The 23,536-nt window shown below is 55.1% G+C and overlaps 1 protein-coding gene across 4 annotated transcripts in view; it reads left to right on the top strand.

Annotated features, from left to right (window-relative positions):
• GTF2I (general transcription factor IIi) overlaps positions 1-23,536 on the top strand; it is a 1,434,650-nt gene that overhangs the window by 894,787 nt on the left and 516,327 nt on the right. For all 4 annotated transcript variants that reach the window (XM_086954596.1, XM_086954597.1, XM_086954594.1 and 1 more), the window contains one exon: positions 1,900-1,958. In XM_086954596.1, coding sequence (XP_086810722.1) covers positions 1,900-1,958 — 59 coding nt within the window. The remainder of the gene's footprint in view (positions 1-1,899; positions 1,959-23,536) is intronic.

Raw genomic sequence — 23,536 nt, 5'->3', positions numbered from 1 at the left:
CTTAGCGAAAAAGAAAGGTTCTGTGGGACTGCGTGCCCACTCCAACAGTGCTATGGCAGCTACTACTTCCTTGGGACATGGAGTCCCACTCATTGACATCGGTAAGGTGGCCACGTGGGCATCCCTGAACACGTTCACGAAACATTGCCTAGATAGCCAAGTCCGGAGAGTCTTCCATTCTGGACCGTTCTGTTCTCCAGGATTTTCTGGTATGAACTTAATTCGCAGACCCAGGTTGGCAGTGCTGTGGCATCCATTCTAGGGTAAGGAATCTATAATGAATAGTCTTTCAGACGAACAACTTACTTACCTTCGGTAACAATGTATCTGTAAGAGACTTATGTTAGTTATAGATTCCTTACCGCCCCACCCATTCTCCCTGCGAACTGACTTCAGGCACTGGCGTCCGTACTCTTGAACTCTCTGCCTGTGTCTATCAGCGGTATTCAGAATGACCTCGCTTTCAGGAAGGCTGTAAAAACGTGGCTGTTCTTGAACAAATCTACACCTCCCCAGTTTTCCATCTTGTAATGTTTTACCTGGGTAGCGCTGGGGCGTCCAGAAGCTAGCGCAGCCATGCGCTGTACAAATCTTTTTAACATAACATAACATAACATCTACGGATAGGGACTCCCTTCAAGGTCCTAGTTATGTGCACCAGTGGTCAGTGTCTTGCATGGCTCTTCGCTTTTGGCACGGAAAGTCTTGTCAGAACTGCCGTCAGTGCACAGGGGCGGTGTCTAAGTAGATATTGGGACTTCATCCCGCCAACGACAGACGCGTAGTCGACCAACGCCACTTTCCGGCACGCAGGGATACTGCCAAGTGATAAATTGTCTGGATCCGGGTATACTGTCTAGTGGTAATTCGAAGGAAAAGAATCTATAACTAACATATGTGTCTTACATATATATCGTTACCGAAGGTAAGTAACTTCTTCTTCAGTTTCTAATGTTTGCCTAAGCAAATGCACTAATTATTATTGTAAAAAAAAAAAATTGTTTAACCTCCAGGTAACTATATACAGTAGCGGACGGTGTTTGTGACGAGTGGGTGGTTAGTTGAGAGGGGGCACATGGGTCGCAAAGTGAGGTGGGCACTAGTCTGCTCTTCTTCGTCGGCACAGGCTCCCAGAATGCCCCGCAGTCATTCCTGAAGTTTCTCGCATAAGAGCAGCTTCAGGAATGGCCTGAGCGCCCTTGATTTGCGCTCCAGGACCGACTGGGAGTATAGGAGTATGTGCCTGCTTTATCCAACCCCAGCAATGCAGCTGGGGTTGGAGAAAGCTGCACTGCACATGACGGTTTGGCCGGCCTGATACAACCAGCGAAACCTTCATGTGTTGTGAAGTGCACTACCACTCCCCTCAGTTTTGTCACCTTCCAAGCCCCACCTCCAAGATTTGACAGGAAAGAAGAAATAAAACAAGTGTCATTTTATTTTGAATTTCCTGATGTTTTTGCGGGGGCGATGCGCCGCCAATGACTATTGCCGCAGTTTAAGGACCAAAGGAGGCGAACATTTTTACATTTAATTTTGCAAGGGGCATTAATTAATATTTCACTAGAATTGTTTATATTGAGTGATAGAAACCAATTACAACCAAAAGCTATAGGATTATAAAATACAGGTATCCATGTTAGGAAACTATTTCAGAGTTTGTATCTGCATAGTTTCAGAAGTTAGATGGAATTCTGAAGGATCCTGTGGATCAGAGAGACACTACCTACAAAGTTGGTTTGTGAGTTTCCTTTAATAGTGTTTAATGTGCGTTAGTTTTAGAACTGATTTTTTTTTTTCTACATGAAAATACATCTAGTGTGTGACAGACTGTTATTGGTATTTCTTTTTAATTATTTGAAAAGTTTTTACTTTTTTTCAAATCTTTTTCCATTTCAGGCCTCAGTTGGTACTTGCTCACTTACCTGCTGGTTTGGCTAACAAAATACAGGCTGGAGGTAAGATACCTTACTTCTCTTTTTCTGTTCAACTCATGCTTTGAAAGATATTTTTCTATAATATGTTTCTAATTACATAACCATTTATCACTTTAATGAATAATTTTCATTACTTTTAATTTTTAGCCAACACTTTCATTTTTGGTTCTAGCTCTGTTCTGGCACAGTTTTATTACACATCAGTTTTACTCTGCTATACCAGTTCGAGGTGCTCATTTATCTCATCTTAATTTTTCTTGGAACATTGCACATCCATCATTCAATTTGTCCTTTGCAGCTAATTGAAAATGTGTGATCATGGCAGTCTTTGGGAATGTTACATCATTCATGAGTGTAATACTTTCTAAGTGATATGTCTGCTGACACATGTGAGGGCCATCTTGCATGCCCCAGTTTTGTTTACTGATGGTTAGAGCATACTTTAGTTAATTTTGTTTATCTGATAGATACTAGCTGCAGATTCCTTAACGTAGAATTATCCCCAGGCGTAAGACTGGATCCGGAAAATTTTCTTTGCCACTGCATCTTTGCGCGCCGGGGTCGGTACCACGTGACTATGCCCTGACATCCGCGGGCGTGACGTCAGCAAGGTCACATAGGCCCCACCCCAGCATGCCGACATCAGTTTTCCGCACACAACGCAGATCCAGATCATGTGAGCGAATGCCTTCGGGCTTCAAGACGTGTACCTCTTGTGAACGTCAGATGTCTGTGACAGACCCTTACCTGATTTGTATGTGGTGTTTGGGGAGCACTATGACTCGACAGACTGTGACGCCTGTCTGCACCTCAAACCGAAGTCACGGCAGGAGTGCCGGATGAAACTGCTGTCTGCCCATGTCTCCAGGTCGGTGTCGTCCGAGCGTCCGTCCCCTGCCTAGGAAGCCGGGAGCCGCTGATTCTGCCTGCGATATCGCCCTTCGCCACGGCCCCAAGGACGTCGCTTGCCGAATTGTAGGTCCTGAAACTTGTCTCCGAGGCCCTGTCTTCGTTCGGGAGATGGTGCGGGCTCCCCTCTGGACTTGCGCCCTCTCCTGTCGCCACCCCACCCACCGTTTACTGGCGTCGGGGTGACTAGGGCCCAAATAACAGCCTACGCTGCAGCTCTGTAGGCTTCTTTGGCCCTTCCTCCATCTCCTGAGATGTCCGCGAATCCCTTGCCTCGCGCGGAGGCGGCGCAGGGCCCCGGCGCTGAAGGGTTCACCTTCAGGTTGTACGAAGGGTGGTGTCGTCAAGGTGCAGTCCTTCGGGGCTCCCTTCTACGACACACGGTGTCCCTGCCTTACCACAAATCCTTACGGTGCTCCCTGTGGCATCGCATGTGGTTGCCGGGACTCAGGACTTGTCCCAGAGTTCCCCTCGGCCCTCTGAGCAGGCGGCTGCCTCGCCAGAGCCCGGGCCGGCACCGAAGGCTTTGCTCCCCGGCCCCGACGGTGCCGCGGTTGGAGGTCGGGCCTGGTGTGCTTTCCCGAGTCCCTCTTGGTCCTCTACACGGGTGGCTGCCCCGTCTGAGGTTGAGCCGGCGACTTTTCGACGCCGTCCCTTAGCCGAACTGTCTATGACACCGCCCCATTCTCCTAGGGAGCACTTGGTGGTGGTCAACTTGGCGCCGCCTGTGTCCACTCCGGCCTGTGGCGTACTCCACGGCGTCGGGTCCTTGATTCGTTTCCTGAGGTTCCTCCCTCTCCGGAGGTTTGTCACTTCCTGGTCTCTTTTTCTCCGGAGACAGGACGCCGCATTCTTGCTTTTTCACTGGCATCTTCCAGGGAGGGCTCCTCGCCATCCATGCAGCCTCAGTCCTCTGACCCTCTTTTCCGCTGCTCGCGGTTGGTTCCTCCACCGGCTTCTCCGCCGTCCCGAGGGTTCCTCAGGTCCCCCACTCGTCAGTGGATCACCCACCTTTCAGTAGCTGGCCGCTTCCCCCTCTAGCTGGACTTGGGGACGGACGGCTCAGATTGCAGCCGTCGCCTACGGAGGAATTGCTTTCTCCCCCACGACGCCTTATGGAGGCCATTGTTGCCTTTGTTCAAGCTATTTCCTCGCTGCTGGCATTTTGCGAATGGGTGACCCCGTCCCCCCATTCTCTAAGGATACACTCTTGGAAGTACTCCACCAGGGCTCTGGTGGACGGGAACTGTTCCTACCTTTCGAAGCATCGCTCCACAACTCTCTTCTAGGGGGTTGGGGGCGTCCTGCCACGGGTGATCCGGGGCCTCAGCCGCTCCTGCATCGCCACCGTCCTGCTCCGCACGACCCAGTCTGACTTTCCTTCTACCTTTCTACTCAAGGCTCTCTGTTGCGGACTGCTTTTCCGTCCTTGCCTGTGGTGTTGTTTACTCCCTCTCGGCAGGCCTATTTGCTGGATTCATGGGGCCGTAACATCTTCGCCTCATCCAGTGCTGCTTTGCGGGCGTTCAACACTCTTTGTGTGTTGGCCAGGGCTACCTCCAGCCAGTGGCATTCTGTGGAGTCCCTTCTGTCTCATGTGTCCCATGAGTGTGACCGTGCTGATCTACGACACCATGTGTTGGATGGTCGAGAGTTGGCCGCGTTTATTCATCTGAAAGAGACACGTTAGTGATAGATTCCTTACCTTAGAATATCCCCAGGCGTCAGACTGGATCCGGAAACTTTTGCGTAGCAATACCCCTGCGCGCCGGTAGGCGTCGTCTGTGGCTCCGCGTCCGTCGTCGGCGTCGTGAGCGCCGGGATGACGTCGTCGGAGTACTTAGACGGCGCCCATGCGCGCTGACGTCAGTTCTTCTTTTTTCCGCGCCAGCTAGCGCAGATCCGGAAGAAGCTCTACCCCCAGTCACTTTTTGACTGAAAAATTTTGATCCTTTTTGATCTTCTCTTTAGTCGACTGTCTCGACTATCGGTGCCAGGGATGCCCGGGTTCAAGCCTTGTTCGAAGTGCGGCCGACTCATGTCGGTCACGGACCCCCATCGCCGGTGCCTGAAGTGCTTAGGCCTCGACCACGACGATCGAACCTGCGCCGACTGCCGGGCCCTGACGTCGAAGGCTAGGCGGGAGCGGTCCTGCAAGCGTCTCGAGCTGAGGCACTCGGCCCCACGCCGCTCCAGGTCCCGGTCCCGGTCCCACGGGAGGTCGAGGGACAGGTCGCGAGGTCGGAGTCATCGACGTTCCGGGAGTGACCACCGATCGTCTGGTTCCAAGTCCTCAGGTAAGAGGCATGAGAGGTCGGAGCGACACCATCGGTCCTCCGACCCGCCCCGACGCTCGCTCGATGCGGCCGGGGACTCGGGCGACACCGCCCACGCGGCTCCGCGGGAGTCGCAAGCGTCGCCGCCTGCCCCACACCTTCGGGTCCCTGGGCACGGCGCGTCGCAGGAGGAGGTCGAGAGGTACCTCATGGCCATGAGGGCCCTCCCTCCTCAGTCGGTTCCCGTGGCGCCTTCGGGCCGATCGGCTCCGTCTGGAGGTCCTTCCGGGTCGGGCGCTTCGGCCCCGACGACGTCGGGTGCTTCGGCCCCGGCGCCGCTGGCGACTTCGGTCCCGGCGCCGCGCGACCTCGCTGGATCCGGCTCCGGATCCGGGACCTCGCCGGTCGACCTTACGACCTCACCGGCGCCGTCCCTTCAGGTGTCGTCCCCGGCAGCCGATGTGGTTGCCGCCCCCAATGTTTCCTACGGTCCTGCTCAGGAGTCGGAAGGGCGCCGCTGGGCGCCGATTCCGACGGCCTTTGGAGAATTCTATCTCCACGAGGAGGCCCTGGCTGTTGATCCTGGTCTCCAGGACCCAGGTGACGAGGAGCAGTGGGAGGGGTCCCAGGACCCTCTGGCACGTGATTGCCAGTCACACCAGGACTGGACATATGAGCTTGGGGAGGCCAGTGGTATTGACACCTCGCCAGACACTGGATTTACGTCGCCCCCGACTGTGGCTTCGGAGGCGGGTTCTGCTTACAGCGTAGTGTTGACGAAGGCAGCTAAGGCCCTGAGCCTTCAGCTCCCCGTCGCGGCCGTGAGGACTAATCTCCTCACCGAGGTCCTCAAACCGCAGTCCGGCTCCGCGGAGCCCCTCCTGCCGTTCAATGAGGCCTTGTGTGACGTTCTTCTGGGCACTTGGTCCAAGCCTGCCACAGGCCCCCCTGTGGACAGGAACGTGGCCAGACGCTACCGCCCGGCACCGGGCGACCCATGCTTTTTGTCCACCCATCCCACCCCCGAGAGTCTGGTCATCCAGGCCTCTAACTCCCAAACCGCATTCCCGTCGGCCCCGCCCGACAGGGAATCCAAGAGATACGAACAGTTCGGGAAGAAGGTCTTCTCGTCTGTGAGCCTAGGGCTACGGTCTGTGAACACCAACTGTCTCTTGGGCCGCTACACCCACACTCTGTGGGACACGGTTGTGGAGGTGCTGCCACAATGCCCAGAGGAGGTCAGGGCTAAACTCAGACAAACCCTTGCGGACGGCCGAGATGCAGCACGCTTTTCTATCCGGTGTGGGCTGGATACAACGGACTCACTGGGCAGGGCGATGGCAACGACGGTGACGGTTCGACGCCACGCCTGGTTGAGGTCCGCCAACTTCTCGGCCGATGTCCAGGCCACCCTCCTGGACATGCCGTTTGATGGCCGTCGCCTCTTCGGCGACAAGGCAGACCATGCGCTGGAACGTTTCAAGGACTCCAGGGCCACGGCCAAGTCCTTGGGCCTTACGGCCCCACGCCAGCAATCGGGTGCCTTTCGCTCCTTTCGTGGCCACGGAAGGGGTGCCCCACCACGTACCGTCAGCCACGCGCCGCAGAATGTACAACAACGCGGTGGCGGACGTGGGAACCGCCGTGGCGGTGGTCGGGGCCAGCGGCGAGGCCAGTCCACACCTCCCTCAGCAGCCCCTGCCTCAAAACCTTCCTAGTCCGAGTTTTCAGGCCCATGTGACGCCTGTGGGAGGCAGGGTTCGCCATCACCTCTCCCACTGGCATACAGTCACTTCGGACAGGTGGGTGCTGCAAATTGTCCGAAGGGGCTTCTCCCTCCCCTTCGAGTCATCCCCTCCATCCATGCCACCTCAATACCACCGTGTGTCGGGGGATCACTTGCAACTTCTGCAAGAGGAGGTTTCGGCCCTCTTGGCCAAGAGGGCCATCGAGCGCGTTCCTGGGCCAGAAGTAGGACGTGGTTGTTACTCCCACTACTTTCTGGTACCCAAGAAGGGCAAAGGGGGCCTACGCCCTATCTTGGATCTGCGGAACGTCAACGGCTTCCTCCGGACGGAGAAGTTCAAGATGCTCACTTTGGCTCAGGTCCTGGCTGCCCTGGACCCAGGAGACTGGATGGTAGCGTTGGACTTGCAGGACGCCTATTTCCACATCCCCGTCCTGCCGGCCCACCGGCGTTACCTGCGGTTCACGGTAGGCCAAGAGCACTTTCAGTTTACCGTGCTCCCCTTCGGCCTTACCAGCGCCCCACGGGTGTTCACGAAGGTGATGGCGGTGGTCGCAGCCCATCTGCGCAGGCAGGGGATATCAGTCTTCCCCTACCGCGACGACTGGTTGTTGAAGGCGGGCTCGCCCCAGACAGTCGTCAGCCACCTCCAGGCTACGGCCGACCTCCTGCACTTGCTGGGGTTCTCCATCAATGTGCCGAAGTCACACCTGTGTCCCTCTCAGAAGCTCCTCTTCATCGGAGCGGTTCTCGACTCGGCGCAGTTTCGGGTTTACCCACCCGAGCAGCGGGTTCGGGATATTCAGGCTCTGGTTCCCGTCTTCCAGCCGTTATCCCGGGTCTCGGTCAGGTTGACGCTGCGGCTTCTGGGACTGATGGCCTCCTGCATCCTTCTGGTGCGTCACGCCAGGTGGCGGATGCGGGCTCTGCAGTGGGACCTGAAGTTTCAGTGGGCCCAGCATCAGGGCAACCTGTCCGATCATGTCCTGATCTCAGAGGGCACTGCGAGACAACTGCAGTGGTGGCTCACGGACCGCGACTGGGTCAGTGGCAGACCCCTCTCCCTACCCCAACCGGAGCACGTAGTTGTGACGGACGCGTCCCTCCAGGGCTGGGGAGGCCACATGGGAGAGGCGGAGATCAGAGGCCTCTGGTCTCCGGTGGAGTCCCGGCTTCATATCAACCTTCTGGAGCTGCGGGCGATTCATCTAGCACTGAAGGCATTCCTCCCCTCTGTCCGGGGGAGCGTAGTGCAAGTGTTCACCGACAACACCACCGCCATGTGGTACTGCAACAAGCAAGGCGGGGTGGGGTCCTGGACCCTCTGCCAGGAGGCTCTGCGCCTCTGGCAGTGGCTGGAACATCAGGGCGTGACCCTGGTGGTTCAACACCTGGCAGGCTCTCTGAATGCCAGGGCGGACGAACTCAGCCGCCGGTGCATGATGGATCACGAATGGCGTCTGAACTCGGACGTGGCGCAAGGTCTCTTTCGGCAGTGGGGAGAGCCTTGGTTAGATCTATTCGCCACAGAAGAGAACGCGCAATGTCATCAGTTCTGCGCGTTGGAATTTCCAAGGCGGCACTCGCTCGGAGACGCTTTTCGTCGCAAGTGGAGCTGCGGTCTGTTGTACGCCTTTCCGCCTATACCACTTCTGCCCAGAGTGCTGAAGATCAGGCGCGACCGGGCCCAGGTCATCCTTGTGGCTCCGGACTGGGCACGAAGATACTGGTATCCTGAGCTACTCAGCATGTCAGTCGATCCCCCGATTCGTCTGCCTCTTCGGGAGGACCTTTTGTCGCAGCAGCAGGGGACGGTCCTGCACCCGAACCTGTCCAGTCTCCACCTACAAGCTTGGAGATTGAGCGGCGGCAGTTGAGGCCATTTGACTTGCCTCCTGAAGTCTGTGATATCATTCTGGCAGCCAGGCGTCCCTCCACAAAGTCGGTATACGCCTGCCGGTGGAACAGATTTGTGGCATGGTGCACAGCAAAGGCTGCGGATCCTCTCTCGGCACCCCTTTCGGAAGTGCTGCTCTTTCTTCTTTCCCTTGCCCGGCAGGGCTCTGCTCTGGGCACTCTTAAAGGGTACCTTTCTGCTCTATCGGCCTTCTTGAGGCTACCAGATCAGCCTTCTTTATTCAAGTCCCCTATTGTGAGTAGATTTCTGAAGGGCATCACGCACATGTTCCCTCCTGTTCCCTTCGTGATGCCCCAGTGGGACTTGAATCTGGTTCTCACCTATCTAATGTGTGCTCCCTTTGAGCCGCTTCATAACTGCCCTCTTCGTCTCCTTACTCTGAAGACGGCCTTCCTGGTTGCCATCACCTCTGCCAGGAGGGTGAGTGAGCTCCAGGCTCTTTCTTCTTCTCCACCTTTCCTGTCTGTTCATCCTGATAAGGTGGTGTTACGTACACGACCTTCCTTTCTGCCCAAGGTTGTCACGGCCTTCCACATCGGGCAGTCCATCACTTTGCCCACCTTCTTTCCGCCTCCGCATCCCTCGAAAGAGGAGGAGAGGCTCCATCGTCTGGATCCAAAACGTGCGCTCTCCTACTACCTAGATCGCACACGCCAATTCCGGGTGGATGACCAACTCTTCGTTGGTTATGTGGGCGCGAAGAAGGGAAAGGCTGTGCACAAGAGGACCATCTCTAGGTGGATCATCTTGTGTATCCAAGCATGTTACTCCGTGGCGAGGAAGGAGCCCCCAGCTGGATTGCGGGCTCACTCCACTCGGGCAACGACAACTGCCCTGGGCCGCGGTGTCCCCCTGCAGGACATTTGCCAGGCAGCTACGTGGGCCTCGCTGCACACGTTCGCAAGACACTACTGCCTGGACAGTCAAGTCCGGAGGGATGGCTTCTTTGGCCGTTCCGTCCTCCAGGACTTTCTGGTGTGATATTGGTTCGCAGACCCACCACCGGGGTTGGTATTGCTGGGGTATCTATTCTAAGGTAAGGAATCTATCACTAACGTGTCTCTTTCAGATGCACAAGTTACTACTTGTGTAACGATATATCTGTAAGAGACATTAGTTAGTGATAGATTCCTTACCGACCCACCCATCCTCCCCGGTCTGCGAACCGATATCTAGGGTTAAGGTCATCCCCTTTCAGGGCCCTAGTTTCATGGCACCAGTGTTAGTTCTATCATGGCTCTGCGTATCTGGCGCGGAAAAGCTGTGTTATCAGAACTGACGTCAGTGCGCATGGGCGCCGTCTAAGTACTCCGACGTCATCCCGGCGCTCACGACGCAGACGACGGACGCGGAGCCGCAGACGACGCCTACCGGCGCGCAGGGGTATTGCTACGCAAAAGTTTCCGGATCCAGTCTGACGCCTGGGGATGTTCTAAGGTAAGGAATCTATCACTAACTAATGTCTCTTACAGATATATCGTTACACAAGTAGTAACTTGTGCGTCGTGCGGCTTTGGATGTTTCCGATGCTCTTGGCCGTGCTATGGCCACTTCTGTAGCCCTCCGTTGCCACGCTTGGCTTCGGGAAGTTTTTCCTGTGAATATTAGGGAGTGTTTGGTTGACCTGCCCCTTGATGGTGTCCTTTTGTTTAACACTCCTAATACGCACTCTGCCATTCAGCGTCTCCTTGCGGAACTCCGTCCTCCTCCTCCGTAGGTGGACTTGTTGGTCCTCTGGGGCTTGATGGGAGGTGTTATCCTACCTGCTCCCTGTCAAATCGTGTTTTGAGTGGCCTGTTTGTATGTTCTGTGTGGGTTGACGTGCCTTCGGGGTACCTTGGTTGCCCCCACTCTTCTGTTTGCTGCTGGTTCAGCCCCTTCTGGCAAGTGTGTATTTTTTGGCTGATTGCTAAGCCGTCCATGGTTCCTAGTGCAGGTCTTACGTTTTTGTTCTCTACTACGAGATTTTTTCCCTAAGAGTGGTTCCCATGTTTTCTTTGGGACGTGTCATATCCTAAGTGGGGTACTTGTAGCTATTGTATAGCTTTGTCTTACTCTGGGAGGGTGTGGACCCCTTTTTGCATGTTCCTCGCCTTTTCAGGCATAGCTGTATACCACTGGTGCGGTTTCTTTGATCTTGTCTGGGCGTAGCATATGCTGCTCCAGGTTCTGTCATTTTCAGTATCCGTTGCATCGCTGGACCAGCATTGGCATGCTGTGTGCAGCGTTGTGCTGTGGTGTTTCCGCCCTTTTTGTCTGGCGTTTCGGCTTTGCTCTCTGTCTGGCTTTACAGGGGGATAGGCTTCCTAGTATTTCCTGTGTTCTGGTTGACGGCTTCGTCCGTCCTACGTATTTCTTCTCTTCTGAATGGTCCCACTTTCGTGGATCGGTTTATGTCTTCCTTTATGGGTTGTTCTGGATTTTCCTGGTCTTTGCCTTCCTCTTGCGCTCGGCTTGGTCTGGGAGCTTGCCTTCATGGTACTTGCCGGCTGCACACGCCTGCTCTTCTGGTCTGCAGCCGAGGATTTTTGCACGTGCCCTTGTGCTCCTGTTTTTTGTTCTGCTGGAGCCTTGCGAGACTGCATCTTTCTTCTCACGCCTACCTTTCTGGACTGTGGGGCCGTCCCTGCCTTGTCCGCTGGCTCGAGGTTGAGGCCAGCTTAACTGTCCCCTTCACGTGTGTGTGTGTGTGTTCTCCTGTGGAGGGCTCTGCCTCAATTTCTTGGGGCTTGGGGTATCGTGGCCTCCCTTCGCCTCTTTCTTGCTTCCTTCTGCTTGGTGGGGGATGGACCGTTCTTCCAGTCCCAATGATTCATCCCCTATTTGGGGCCCTGTATTCTTCCACGCTGGTGGGGCTCTCTCGCAGACCCTCCTCCCCTCTGGGTATGGCTAGGATATCTATTCTACATTAAGGAATCTGCGGCTGGTAGTCTCTATCAGATGTACAAGTTACTTACCTTCGGTAACGGTATATCTGGTAGTGACGAGTATAGCCGCAGATTTCTTCATGACCAACCCTTCCTCCCTGCTCTGCGAGGACCTTCAGCTTGGTCTTCTGCAGTCGCCTGCCTCTGGGTGGTTTCGCCCTCTGCGAGTGCCCGCTTTCACTCCCTCTGTAGTGGGATGCTCGTTCTGTTTGAACCACTCCTTCCTTTCTGGTGATTGGCTAATTGGCTCAATGTTACTTCTGCGTCCCTGCACCCTGGTCTTCCAGTGTGGGGCCTACTCATGCTCTTCTCCCTTTTCATTGCTTTAAATTTCTGATTCCTCTGCAGTCCTCTTAGTTGGGATCTCTTGGTTGTGCCTTGAACCTTAGCTCTTTACAGGGATTATGGCTCTCCTTGCTGGTGTTATCTTGGGGTGGATTGTCGTTCCCATTCTGTTCTGGTCTTCTTGTCCTTCACTGTTTATAGATGGGGTTGCAACCCCCTTTTCTCCTGCTGTGGCGTTTTTCACATGCTTTCCTCTCCCCTAGGAGATTGTTGTTTTTACTTGCATGGTTGCTTCGCAGTAGCTGTGCTATACTCTCCCTCCGATGACTTTGTGCCACAGTGCCTAGCACTGTCCTGGATGGTGCTGTTCCTCACCATTCGTTTCTTCCCTTTGTTTATCTGATGTTTTAGCAAGCTGTTCCCATATTCTCATAGTTTTTGTTTGTGATGGCTCCGCATTGTTGCTCAGAAAAGTTCTCCGAAGAAAACAGACGTCTGTGTGCCCGGGTGGGGCTGTGACCTTGCTGATGTCATGCCGGCGGATTACATCTGAAAGAGACACGTTAGTGATAGATTCCTTACCTTAGAATATCCCCAGGTGTCTGTCAGACTGGATCCGGAAATTTTTGCGTAGCAGTACCCTTGCGCGTCAGTAGGCGTCGTCTGCGGCTCTGCGTCCGTCGTCAGCGTCGCGGGCGCTGTGATGACATCGTCGGAGTACTTAGACGCCGCCTCCGCGTGCTGACGTCAGTTCTTCTTTTTTCCGCGCCAGCAAGCGCAGATCTGGAAAAAGCAGTAACCCTTAATCAATTTTTGACTAACTTTTTTGAATCATTTTGATCAATTTTCGAAGTCTTTACGACTCTGATCGATGCCTAGGGATGCCTGGTTTCAAGCACTACGAGGATTGCGACCGCACGATGTCGGTCACGGATCCTCACCACCTGTGCCTAACTTGTCTAGGCGTCGACCACGACGACAAGGCCTGCTCCGACTCCCGGTCCCACGGGAGGTCGCGGGGTCGGAGCCACCACATCTCCGAGAGTCGGCACCACTCCTCCGGGTCGAAGTCGTCGTCAGGTAAGAAACACAAGAAGTCGAAGAGGCGTCATCGCTCTTCTGACTTCCCCCGACGCTCGCGAGACGCGGCCGGGAGTTCGGGTGACACCGCCCACGCGGCTCCGTCGGAGTGGGGGGCGTTGCGTCCAGCCCCACACCCTCCGTTCCCTAGGCGAGACGCGACGCCGGAGGAGATCGAGCGCTTCCTCATGGCCATGAGGTCCCGCTCTCCTCCGGCGGGTTCCGCGGGGCCTTTGGGCCCGTCTGGGGCCCCTAGCGGGTCGGGGACTTAGGCCCCGATGCCGTCAGGTGCTTCGGCCCCGACGCCGCCGGCGCCTTCGGGCCTGGCGCCGCAGGGCCCCACAGTCCCGTCACCGCCGGTGCCTTCAAGCCCGGCGCCGCTGGGCCCAACGGTCCCGACGCTGCCGGCGCCTTCGGGCCCTGCGCCGCGGGATTCAACTGGACCCACTTCGGGATCTGGATCGTCGCCGGTGGACCTTACGAACCCCCCGGCGTCGGTCCGTCAGTTGTCACCTCCGGTGCCGTCCTCGGGCGGCGCCTTCCCTGATGCCTCCCTCGCTCCGGTTCCGACGTCAGAGCCGCGCCGCTGGGCGCAGTACCCAACGGCATTTGGAGATTTTTACTACAATGAACCGGCCCCATTGGTTGACAACCCTGAACTTCAGGAGATGGGTGATGAGGAGTATTGGGAGGGGTCTGAGGACCCTCTGACACGCGATTGTCAGCCTCTAGAGGACTGGACAGGTGACCTTGGGGATGCCAGTGGTCTGGACACCTCTCCAGACACTGGTTTTGTCTCGCCTCCTACCTTGGCTTCGGAGGAGGAGGCAACATACGGAGTGGTGTTGATGAGGGCTGCCAAGGCCTTGAGCCCTGAGCTCCCCGTCGCGGCCGTGAGGACTAAACTCTGAGGTCCTTAAACCGCAGTCATGCCCATCGGAGCCTCTGCTGCCGTTTAATGAGGCCTTGACCGACGTACTTTTGGGCACTTGGTACAGGCCCGCTACGGGTTCGCCCGTAGATAGGAATGTGGCCAGACGCCACCGCCCTTCCCCGGGCGACCCAGTTTTCCTGTCCATCCACCCCACCCCTGAGAGCCTGGTCATCCATGCGTCCACTTCCCAGACCGCATTCCCGTCGGCTCCGCCGGACAGGGAATCCAAGAGGTACGAGATGTACGGTAAGAAGGTCTTCTCCTGCCTTAGTCTGGCACTGCGGACTTCCAACACCGCATGCCTCTTGGGCCGCTACACCCACTCTCTGTGGGATACAGTTGCGGAACTGCTGCCAGAGTGTCAGTTGGAGGTACGGGCCAAACTCGGCCAAGCCCTTGTGGAGGGCCGGGACGCAGCCAAATATACCTTGCGGTGTGGGCTGGATACCACCGACTCACTAGGTAGGGCGATGGCATCGATAGTGGCGATTAAACGCCACGCCTGGTTGAGGTCCGCCAACTTTTCGGCTGATGTCCAAAACACTTTGATGGACATGCGTTTGATGGCCGTCGCCTTTTTGGCGACAAGGCAGACCATGTGCTTGAGCGCTTTAAGGACTCCAGGGCTACGGCCAAGTCCTTGGACCTCTCGGCCCCGCGCCAGCAAACGGGTGCCTTTCGTGGCCAAGGAAAGGAAGGGGCACCCCCACACGTGCTGCCAGCCACACGCCGCAGACTAACATCCAGCGCGGTGGCGGCCGTGGAAATTGCCGTGGAGGCGGTCGCAGACAACGGCGAGCCAGTCCACACCCTCCCCTGCAGCATCCGCCTCTAAACCCTCCTAGTCCGTGCTTCTCGGCCCATGTGACACCAGTGGGGGGCAGGGTTCACCATCACCACTCTCACTGGCACACTGTCACTTCGGACAGGTGGGTGCTGCAGATCGTCCTGAGGGGCTACTCCCTCCCCTTCGAGACGACCCCTCAAGCCATGCCACCGCAACACCACCGCGTTTCGGGGGGTCATTTGCGGCTTCTGCAGGAGGAAGTTTCGGCCCTCTTGGCCAAGGGGGCCATCGAGCGCGTTCCTGGGCCAGAAGTAGGACGTGGTTGCTACTCCCACTACTTTCTGGTACCGAAGAAAGGCAAAGGGGGCCTACCCCCTATCTTGGATCTACCGAACGTCAACGGCTTCCTCCGGAAGGAGAAGTTAAAGATGCTGACTCTGTCTCAGGTCTTAGCTGCCCTGTACCCAGGAGACTGGATGGTAGCGTTGGACTTGCAGGACGCTTATTTCCACATCCCCGTCCTGCCTGCCCACCGGCGTTACCTACGGTTCACGGTAGGCCACGAGCACTTTCAGTTTAACGTGCTCCCCTTCGGCCTTACCAGCGCCCCACGGGTGTTCACAAAGATGATGGCGGTGGTCACAGCTCATCTGCGCAGGTTAGGGGTTTCAATCTTCCCCTACCTAGACGACTGGTTGTTGAAGACGGGCTCGCCACAGACAGTCGTCAGCCACCTCCAGACATCGGCAAACCTCTTGCACCAGCTGGGGTTCTCCATCAATGTGCCGAAGTCACACCTGTGCCCCTCTCAGAAGCTCCTTTTCATTGGAGCGGTTCTCGACTCGGTTTTGGGTTTAACCACCCGAACAGCGTGTTCGGGATATACAGGCTCTGATTCCGATCTTTCAGCCTTTATCCCGAGTTTCAGTAAGGTTGACGCTGCGGCTTCTGGGGCTGATAGCTTTCTGCATCCTTCTGGTGCGTCAAGCCCGTTGGCGGATGTGGGCTCTGCAGTGGGACCTGTAGTTTCAGTGGGCCCAGCATCAGGGCAACCTGTCCGACCATGTCCTGATCTCGGAGGGCACTGCGAGACAGCTGCAGTGGTGGCTCACGGCTCGCGATTGGGTCAGCGGCAGTTCCCTCTCCCTTCCCCAACCGGAGCACGTAGTTGTGACGGACGCGTCCCTCCAGGGCTGGGGAGGCCACATGGGAGAGGCGGAGATCAGAGGCCTCTGGTCTCCGGCGGAGTCCCGGCTCCATATCAACCTTTTGGAGCTGCGGGCGATTCGTCTTGCACTGACGGCATTCCTTCCCTCTGTCCTGGGGGAGTGTAGTGCAGGTGTTCACGGACAACAACACCCCCAAGTGGTACTGCAACAAACAGGGCGGGTGGGGTCGTCGACCCTCTGCCAGGAGGCTCTGCGCCTCTGGCAATGGCTGGAACATCAGGGCGTGACCCTGGTGGCTCAACACCTGGCAGGTTCTCTGAACGCCAGGGCAGACTAACTCAGCCGCCGGTGCATGATGGATCACGAATAGCGTCTGAACTCGGACGTGGCGCATGGTCTCTTTCTGCAGTGGGGAGAGCCTTGGTTAGATCTAGTCGCCACTGAAGAGAACGCGCAATGTCATCAGTTCTGCGTGTTGGAATTTCCAAGGCGGCACTCGCTCGGAGATGCTTTTCGTCACGAGTGGAGTTGTGGTCTGTTGTACGCCTTTCCGCCTATACCACTTCTGCCCAGAGTGCTTAAGAAGATCAAGCGCGACCGGGCACAAGTCATCCTTGTGGCTCCGGACTGGGCACAAAGGTACTGGTATCCTGAGCTTCTCAGAATGTCAGTCGATCCCCCGGTTCGTCCTCCTCTTCAGGAGGACCTTCTGTCGCAGCAGCAGGGGACGGTCCTCCACCCGAACCTGTCCAGTCTCCACCTCCATGCTTGGCGACAGTTGAGGCCATTTGACTTGCCTCCTGTAGTCTGTAACATCATTCTGGCAGACAGGCGTCCCTCCACAAAGCCTGTATACGCCTGCAGGTGGAACAGATTTGTGGCATGGTGCACAGCAAAGGCTGTGGATCCCCTCAATGTCCCTCTTTCTGAGGTTCTTCTCTTTCTTCTTTCTCTTGCCCAGCAGGGCTCTACTCTGGGCACTATCAAGGGCTACCTTTCTGCTTTTTCAGCCTTTTTGAGGCTGCCTTATCAACCCTCTTTGTTAAAGTCCCCTATTGTTAACCGATTCTTGAAAGGCATCAGGCATACGTTCCCTCCTGTGCCCTTTGTGATGCCTCAGTGGGACTTGAACTTGGTTTAAACTTTTCTGATGTGCGCTCCCTTTGATCCACTTCACAACTGTCCTCTTCGCCTTCTTACTTTGAAGACTGCCTTCCTGGTAGCCATCACCTCTGCCAGGAGAGTGAGTGAGCTCCAGGCTCTATCCTGTAAATCTCCTTTCCTTTCAGTCCATCCGGACAAGGTTGTGTTGCGGACAAGGCCCTCTTTCCTGTCAATGCTAGTCACAGCCTTCCACATTGGGCAGTCCATCACCTTGCCCACCTTCTTTTCGCCTCCGCATCCCTCGAGAGAGGAAGAGAGGCTCCACCGTCTGGACCCAAAACGTTTGCTCTCGTTTTATCTGGATCGCACACGCCAGTTCCGGATGGATGACCAACTCTGTGTTGGTTACATGGGCGCTAAGAAACGGGAAAGCGGTGCACAAGCGGACCATCTCACGGTGAATCATCTTGTGTATTCAGGCATGTTACTCCTTGGCTAAGAAGGAACCCCCTGTTGGGCTGAGGGCTCATTCCACTCGGGCCACAGCGACTACAACTGCCTTGAGCCGAGGAGTGCCCTTGCAGGACATTTGCCAGGCGGCTATGTGGGCCTCGCTGCACACGTTTGCAAGACACTATTGCCTGGACAGCCAAGTCGTGAGGGATGGGTTCTTTGGCCGTTCCGTCCTCCAGGACTTTCTGGTGTGATTATTGGTTCGCAGAACCACCACCGGGGTTGGTATTGCTGGGGTATCTATTCTAAGGTAAGGAATCTATCACTAACGTGTCTCTTTCAGATGCACAAGTTACTACTTGTGTAACAATATATCTGTAAGAGACATTAGTTAGTGATAGATTCCTTACCGACCTACCCATCCTCCCCGTTCTGCGAACCGATATCTAGGGTTAAGGTCATCCCCTTTCAGGGACCTAGTTTCATGGCACCAGTGTTGGTTTTTGGCATAGCTCTGCGTTTCTGGTGCGGAAAACCTATGTCTAAGAACTGACGTCACCACGCGGAGGCGGCGTCTAAGTACGCAGACGACGTCATCACGGCGCCCACGATGCTGAAGACGGACGCGGAGCTGCAGACGTACTGCTACGCAATAGTTTCCTGATCCAGTCTGACGCCTGGGGATATTCTAAGGTAAGGAATGTATCACTAACTAATATCTCTTACAGATATATCGTTACACGGGGGCGCTAGGTGGCGCCAAACCAAGATGGCCGCACTGATGTGAGTCTTCCGCCAGATCGAGCAACTTTCTCTATCCTGCAGTGATCCTTACAGGAGAATTCGGTCCAAGCATCGTCTCAGCGTTTCCGCTACACCGTGCTGAGCGCAGCGGTACCTCGCTTGCCCGAAAAGCCCAACCTGACGCGTAGATAGCGACCGGAGAACCCTGAGTAGGCTGCTGCGTCGGAGAGAAGTCTCCTGGACACCGGCTCATCCCGCCAAGAAAGGCCGAGGCTTCCCGGCCTGTGCGGAGCTGCCGGGAGAGGCCTGCACTCCTGGGGGCACCGAATTGCCTGGGGGCCCGGGGGACATAGTCACCGCCGGAGCGACCCTGGCTGATACTGGAGGTGAGCGCCGCCTGCAATTTGTAACCCTCACCCCCCCGCCTCTTCCCCAGCGCTGTGGACGTACTTGGCCGCGCTTACCTCCTCGCGGGTCTGACTGCCATTTACTGCCTTAGACCCTCCTAATCAGCTTCTGGGCCGACATATGCCTATTCCTGCGGCCCTGCATACCTGAAGCGCCACCCACGGAGCTAAAGACACTCGCCCGACTGGGGCCGCTGCTCCCCCCTCTGCTGCATCGACTAGGGGCCCCCCGATCTACGGGCAAGCCCCCCACGCAAACCCGGTGCTTCGAGGCCTACAGGGACCCGGCCGAACCCATTGCGGACACCGCATAGGCCATTGCGGGTCCTCGAGCACCGGCGCTGGATTGCTTGCTTTCATGCGGTATCTCCGAGGACCTAAAAACCACGTGGGGCCCTCGCGAACATACCTCCTGCAAGGCCACGCCACTGTTTAGTCCTGCTTCAACACCTGCCGCGCTCAACGCTTCCTGCCGGCTCCCCTGCAGCAGACCGCGTGGACGAAGCTGTGTCCCCCTCCCCCCACCTCCCAGAACGCCGGGCCATACCAGCTACATCCCCGTGCCTGCGATCTGTCGTCCTGGTCTCTGCATCCCAATCTGTAGTGGTAGCGGCGCAAGGCACAAGGCCTGAACTACCTGTGGCCATTGCGTGGGACGTCGGTCCGCAATACAGCCGCTTCCCGCGACCTACGCCTTACGCACTACGTGCGTCCGGTAGCCCGGAACACCCATTCATCTGGTGCTTGCTACAACGAACGCTCTTCAACCCACACCCTGCCTTCCCGTCCAGTCTGCAACAGCCCCCCCCCCCCCTTCTGCCTGAACCCTCCTAAGAACTGGCGGCCACTTCTTCCATTGCATCGCTGACGCCTAGGCGGGACATGGGCCGCAATGATGCCAGACAGTCAAAAATCCCTTTTGAATCCAAGAAAACTTCCAAAACGACGCCGGAGACGGAGGGCAGTCCTACCGCCTCGGCCCCTCAGGTGGAAGACTGGAAAACACTCTTGTTAGGTATGAAGCAGAGCCTGTGAACAATAGACTCCAAAATGTATACCATAAATACACGTAGGACAGCGTGGTGGCCAAGCTGGAGCAACATGACACTCGCATTAAAGAGACAGAAGACAGGATTTCGGTATTGGAAGACGGAGCTACCTCAACTAGCAGACAGGTCACTCAAATGGACAGGCTGCTTAAAATAATAGCGGACAAGAATGATGATTTGGAAGCGAGATCCCGCCGTAATAACGTCCGTATTTTAGGCCTTGCGGAGTCCACCAACACAGGGAAAATGGAGATCTTTGTTGAGAATCTCGTAGTGGAGCTGTTTGGGAAAGAATCCTTCTCCTCACACTTCATCGTCGAGAGAGCCCACAGGTCTTTGGCTGCTCGCCCTCCTCCCGGAGCCCTACCTCGTCCCTTCATTGTGCGCTTTCTTAACTACAGAGACCGGGACGCGGTGCTGAGGCGTTCGAGAGAACTGGGGACTGTGAACTATGGCAACACAACACTATGCATTTTTCCCTGATTTTACCCCCTCGGTCCAAGAGGCCAGACGTAAATTTGCAGGCGTCAAAAAGAAACTTCAGGCGCGGGAGATCCCATACGCCATGCTGTATCTGGCAAAATTGAAAATTTCTAATCAAGGCAAGCACCACTATTTTCAAAATCCACAGCAGGTGGAAGACTTTATCAAGCAACACAGGAAAGAACAGAACAGTGAAGAGGCGGCACGTCGACGCGCCAGGTCACAATCACCAATGTCGCAACAGGAATGAAATGATGTACTGTGATATTGTCTCTCGGGGTCAAAAAGTCCCTGGACATTGATTATGCGGAGACTGATACCTACGAATCCTGGTGAGGTGCTTGTTCTGATTTAAATCTCACTGGTCTATAGTATAACTGAGTGCTTGGTCATCCACCTCCGTCCCGCAATAGGCGACCGGGGTTAGCCTGGTGTCTGTGGGTGTAAGTAGGGAGGTGGTTGGCAGGTTTGGTGCCCCTAGTTTCTGACCTCCAATGGGCGAACCCCTAAATACCCCATCCCTCCTTAGGGCAGGGGCATATGTAGTACTTTTTCTGGTTTTGGTTCCGTTTTGGTTCTGGGAAGGTGGGTGGGGGCTGTATACCCAGCCAGTTGGGGTTGCCGGTGTGGGTGGGAAGACACTCCGATCTAATGCTGACACTATTGTAATGTTGGTAACGCAGGTTCTGGGCGGGTCTTGTGGGGGGATAATGGGGTGGAACTGTTGTCTCTATGATATTGACTGTGCTTTGGTCCTTGATGAGGCATTTACATGCTGCATGAATTTTTATGTGTTTGAATGGGTGACGTAGCAGGTGCACAACCCGCACTGCAGTTTCAGCTGGTCTCATGGAATATTCGCGGGCTGAACAACCCAAGAAAAAAGAGACAAATTCTGGGATGCCTGGACAGGCAGGGCGTATCAATAGCCATGCTTCAGGAAACACACCTAATGCCAGATAGCTCCCCTCTATTTGCGTCTAGGTGGGCCTCATGCAAGGTATTCTCCTCTTACTCAAATTATGCCAGGGGGTAGACGATCTTGGTTAGACGAGGGATGCGGTTTACACCCGCTGGGACAGAGGTAGATTCAGGTGGTAGATATTGAATGGTCTGGGGAAAACTCCACTGGCATACTGTCCTCTTCGCCTGCTACTATGGCCACAATATGGACGACACTTCCACGCTTCTTACAATGTGGGGTAAAATTCAAACATTGGGCATAGGCCATGTCATTTTGGGAGGGGACTTTAATACAGCATTGGAACCGGGCCTTGAGAGATCTCACCCCCAGGCTCTACACTACTCCCACACCCAACGTACGCTGTCATCTATTGTTGATGAACAGCACTACATCGATGCCTGGAGGCACTTACACCCGTCCCTCAAACAGGGCACACATCATTCTGCAGTGCATTCCACATGGGTGCGTATTGATTACGTGTTCTTATCGGCGGTCCTTGGCTAGTTGATGTCCTACACCTTGCCAGGACATTCTCAGACCATTTACCTGTCCTACTATCACTGCGCATACCCATTGATGCCTCCCCATATTTAAGCTGGCGCCTTAACCCCGCACATCTCACGGATTCAGCCTTTAGGGCGGAACTCGAACAGGACATACAAGACTTCTTTGAGCGTAACATGGGGTCAGTGTCGAATCGTACGATGGTTTGGGAGGCCTTTAAGGTCACGGTACGGGGGTGGTGCATTGCTAAAGGAGGTGGCGTCCTCAAATCACTACGTGGTGAATTGCGCAAGCTAGAAACCGAGCTCCGAGGCCTTGAACAGAGCAGGACTCACGACGCGCGAGGACATACTTCTAACGCCCTACTCAGGGAGAATCTGAATGAGTATGAGTATGCTGAGGCGGCTGATAAAAGGGCTTCCTTCTGTGATTCAGACATGGAAGAAAGCAGTGGAAAGAAAACACTTACTGCAAAAACAGTGTAGTGAAGTAATCCTTGAAGAGTTGAGATTGAAGAATCACTTTCAAAGAAAGTTAGATGATTTTGGAAGAATCCTGAGGAGAGGTCAGGCTGGAGACTCCCTAGCACAACGTGCGGTAGAAAATCTGAGGGACTGAGGCTCCTCCCAGGAAGGTTCTAGAGGGAGGTCGGAGCTGATTGGCTCACTGTGAGAGTTTGGTCCTTTTTACATAAGGACAAAGAAAGGTTACTAAGGGGAGGCCCTTAGGCCTATTTTCTCTATGTATGTCTATAGGACATTACTTTTTTATGTACCGGAGGCTCCCGTCTCGACGACTGGGAATGATTCAGGCATGTGAATCTATGAAAGACACCAATACTGGATAACTGCTGTTACAGGTAAGTAACGCATTTCATACAGCGCGCATTTATGGCGAGGGTGATAGGCCCGGTAAGGCCCTAGCCTCCGCTGTCAGATCCCCTAGATATAATAACTATGTCTCGACCTTACTAGACGAGCATAAAGTTCTGCAGAGAGACCTCACAGAACAACTCTGCATCCTTACCAATCATTACTCCACACTCTATACCTCCCAAAGATCGACACCCATCAACTTGAATTTGTATCTCGATGACACCGCCATTGCGTGGCTTGGCACGTCCCAGCAGAAATTTTTACATCATATTTTCGAGGTGGACAAAATAAAAGACGCTGTCATGTCTATGAAGTCTGGCAAATCACCTGGATCTGACGGGTTGCCAATTGACTTTAAGGCCTATATCCATCTACTCGCTCCAATACTGCAGCAAGTTTATTATTCGGCCCTTGAAGAGGGTACTATGCCGCCCACTATGCGTGAAGCCCTTAACACATCTCTTTTGAAACCAAGCAAGCCTCCGGAGCACTGCGACTCCTACAAACCCCTCTCATTGCTCAATACCGATGTGAAAATATTAGCGAAAGTACTTGCGTCACGCCTTAACCTATTGATGGAGCGTCTGGTCTTGCCTCACCAAGCGGGATTTGTCCCAAATAGGGCAACGTCACATAACCTGCACACCCTTCAGACTTTACTGCAGGACATTAAACCTCGCTGTGAAGCTGCTGCAGTTTTCCTAGACGTCACAAAGGCGTTCGACTTCCTTGAATGGGATTACCTTCTGGCCCTTATGGAACGGATGGGGATCCCCTATAGCTTTCTTGATTGGATCCGACTGCTATATTGTAATCCTCGTGCCTCAGTCCTGCTCAATGGCTCTCGGTCAGCACCCTTTGAGATCCATAGGGCTACCAGGCAGGGATGCCCGCTATCCCCAGTTCTCTTCGCGATCGCCATTGAGCCCTTGGCGGCTAAGCTCTGACAACATCACAATCACCGCTCTCTAATATACCCTGACG

The sequence above is a fragment of the Lissotriton vulgaris genome, chromosome 2_1 (genome assembly GCF_964263255.1).
Source record: "Lissotriton vulgaris chromosome 2_1, aLisVul1.2, whole genome shotgun sequence".
NCBI lineage: Eukaryota > Metazoa > Chordata > Amphibia > Caudata > Salamandridae > Lissotriton > Lissotriton vulgaris.
The sequence above is the reverse complement of the archived record's forward strand: the minus strand, read 5'-3'. Positions and strand labels throughout refer to the sequence as shown.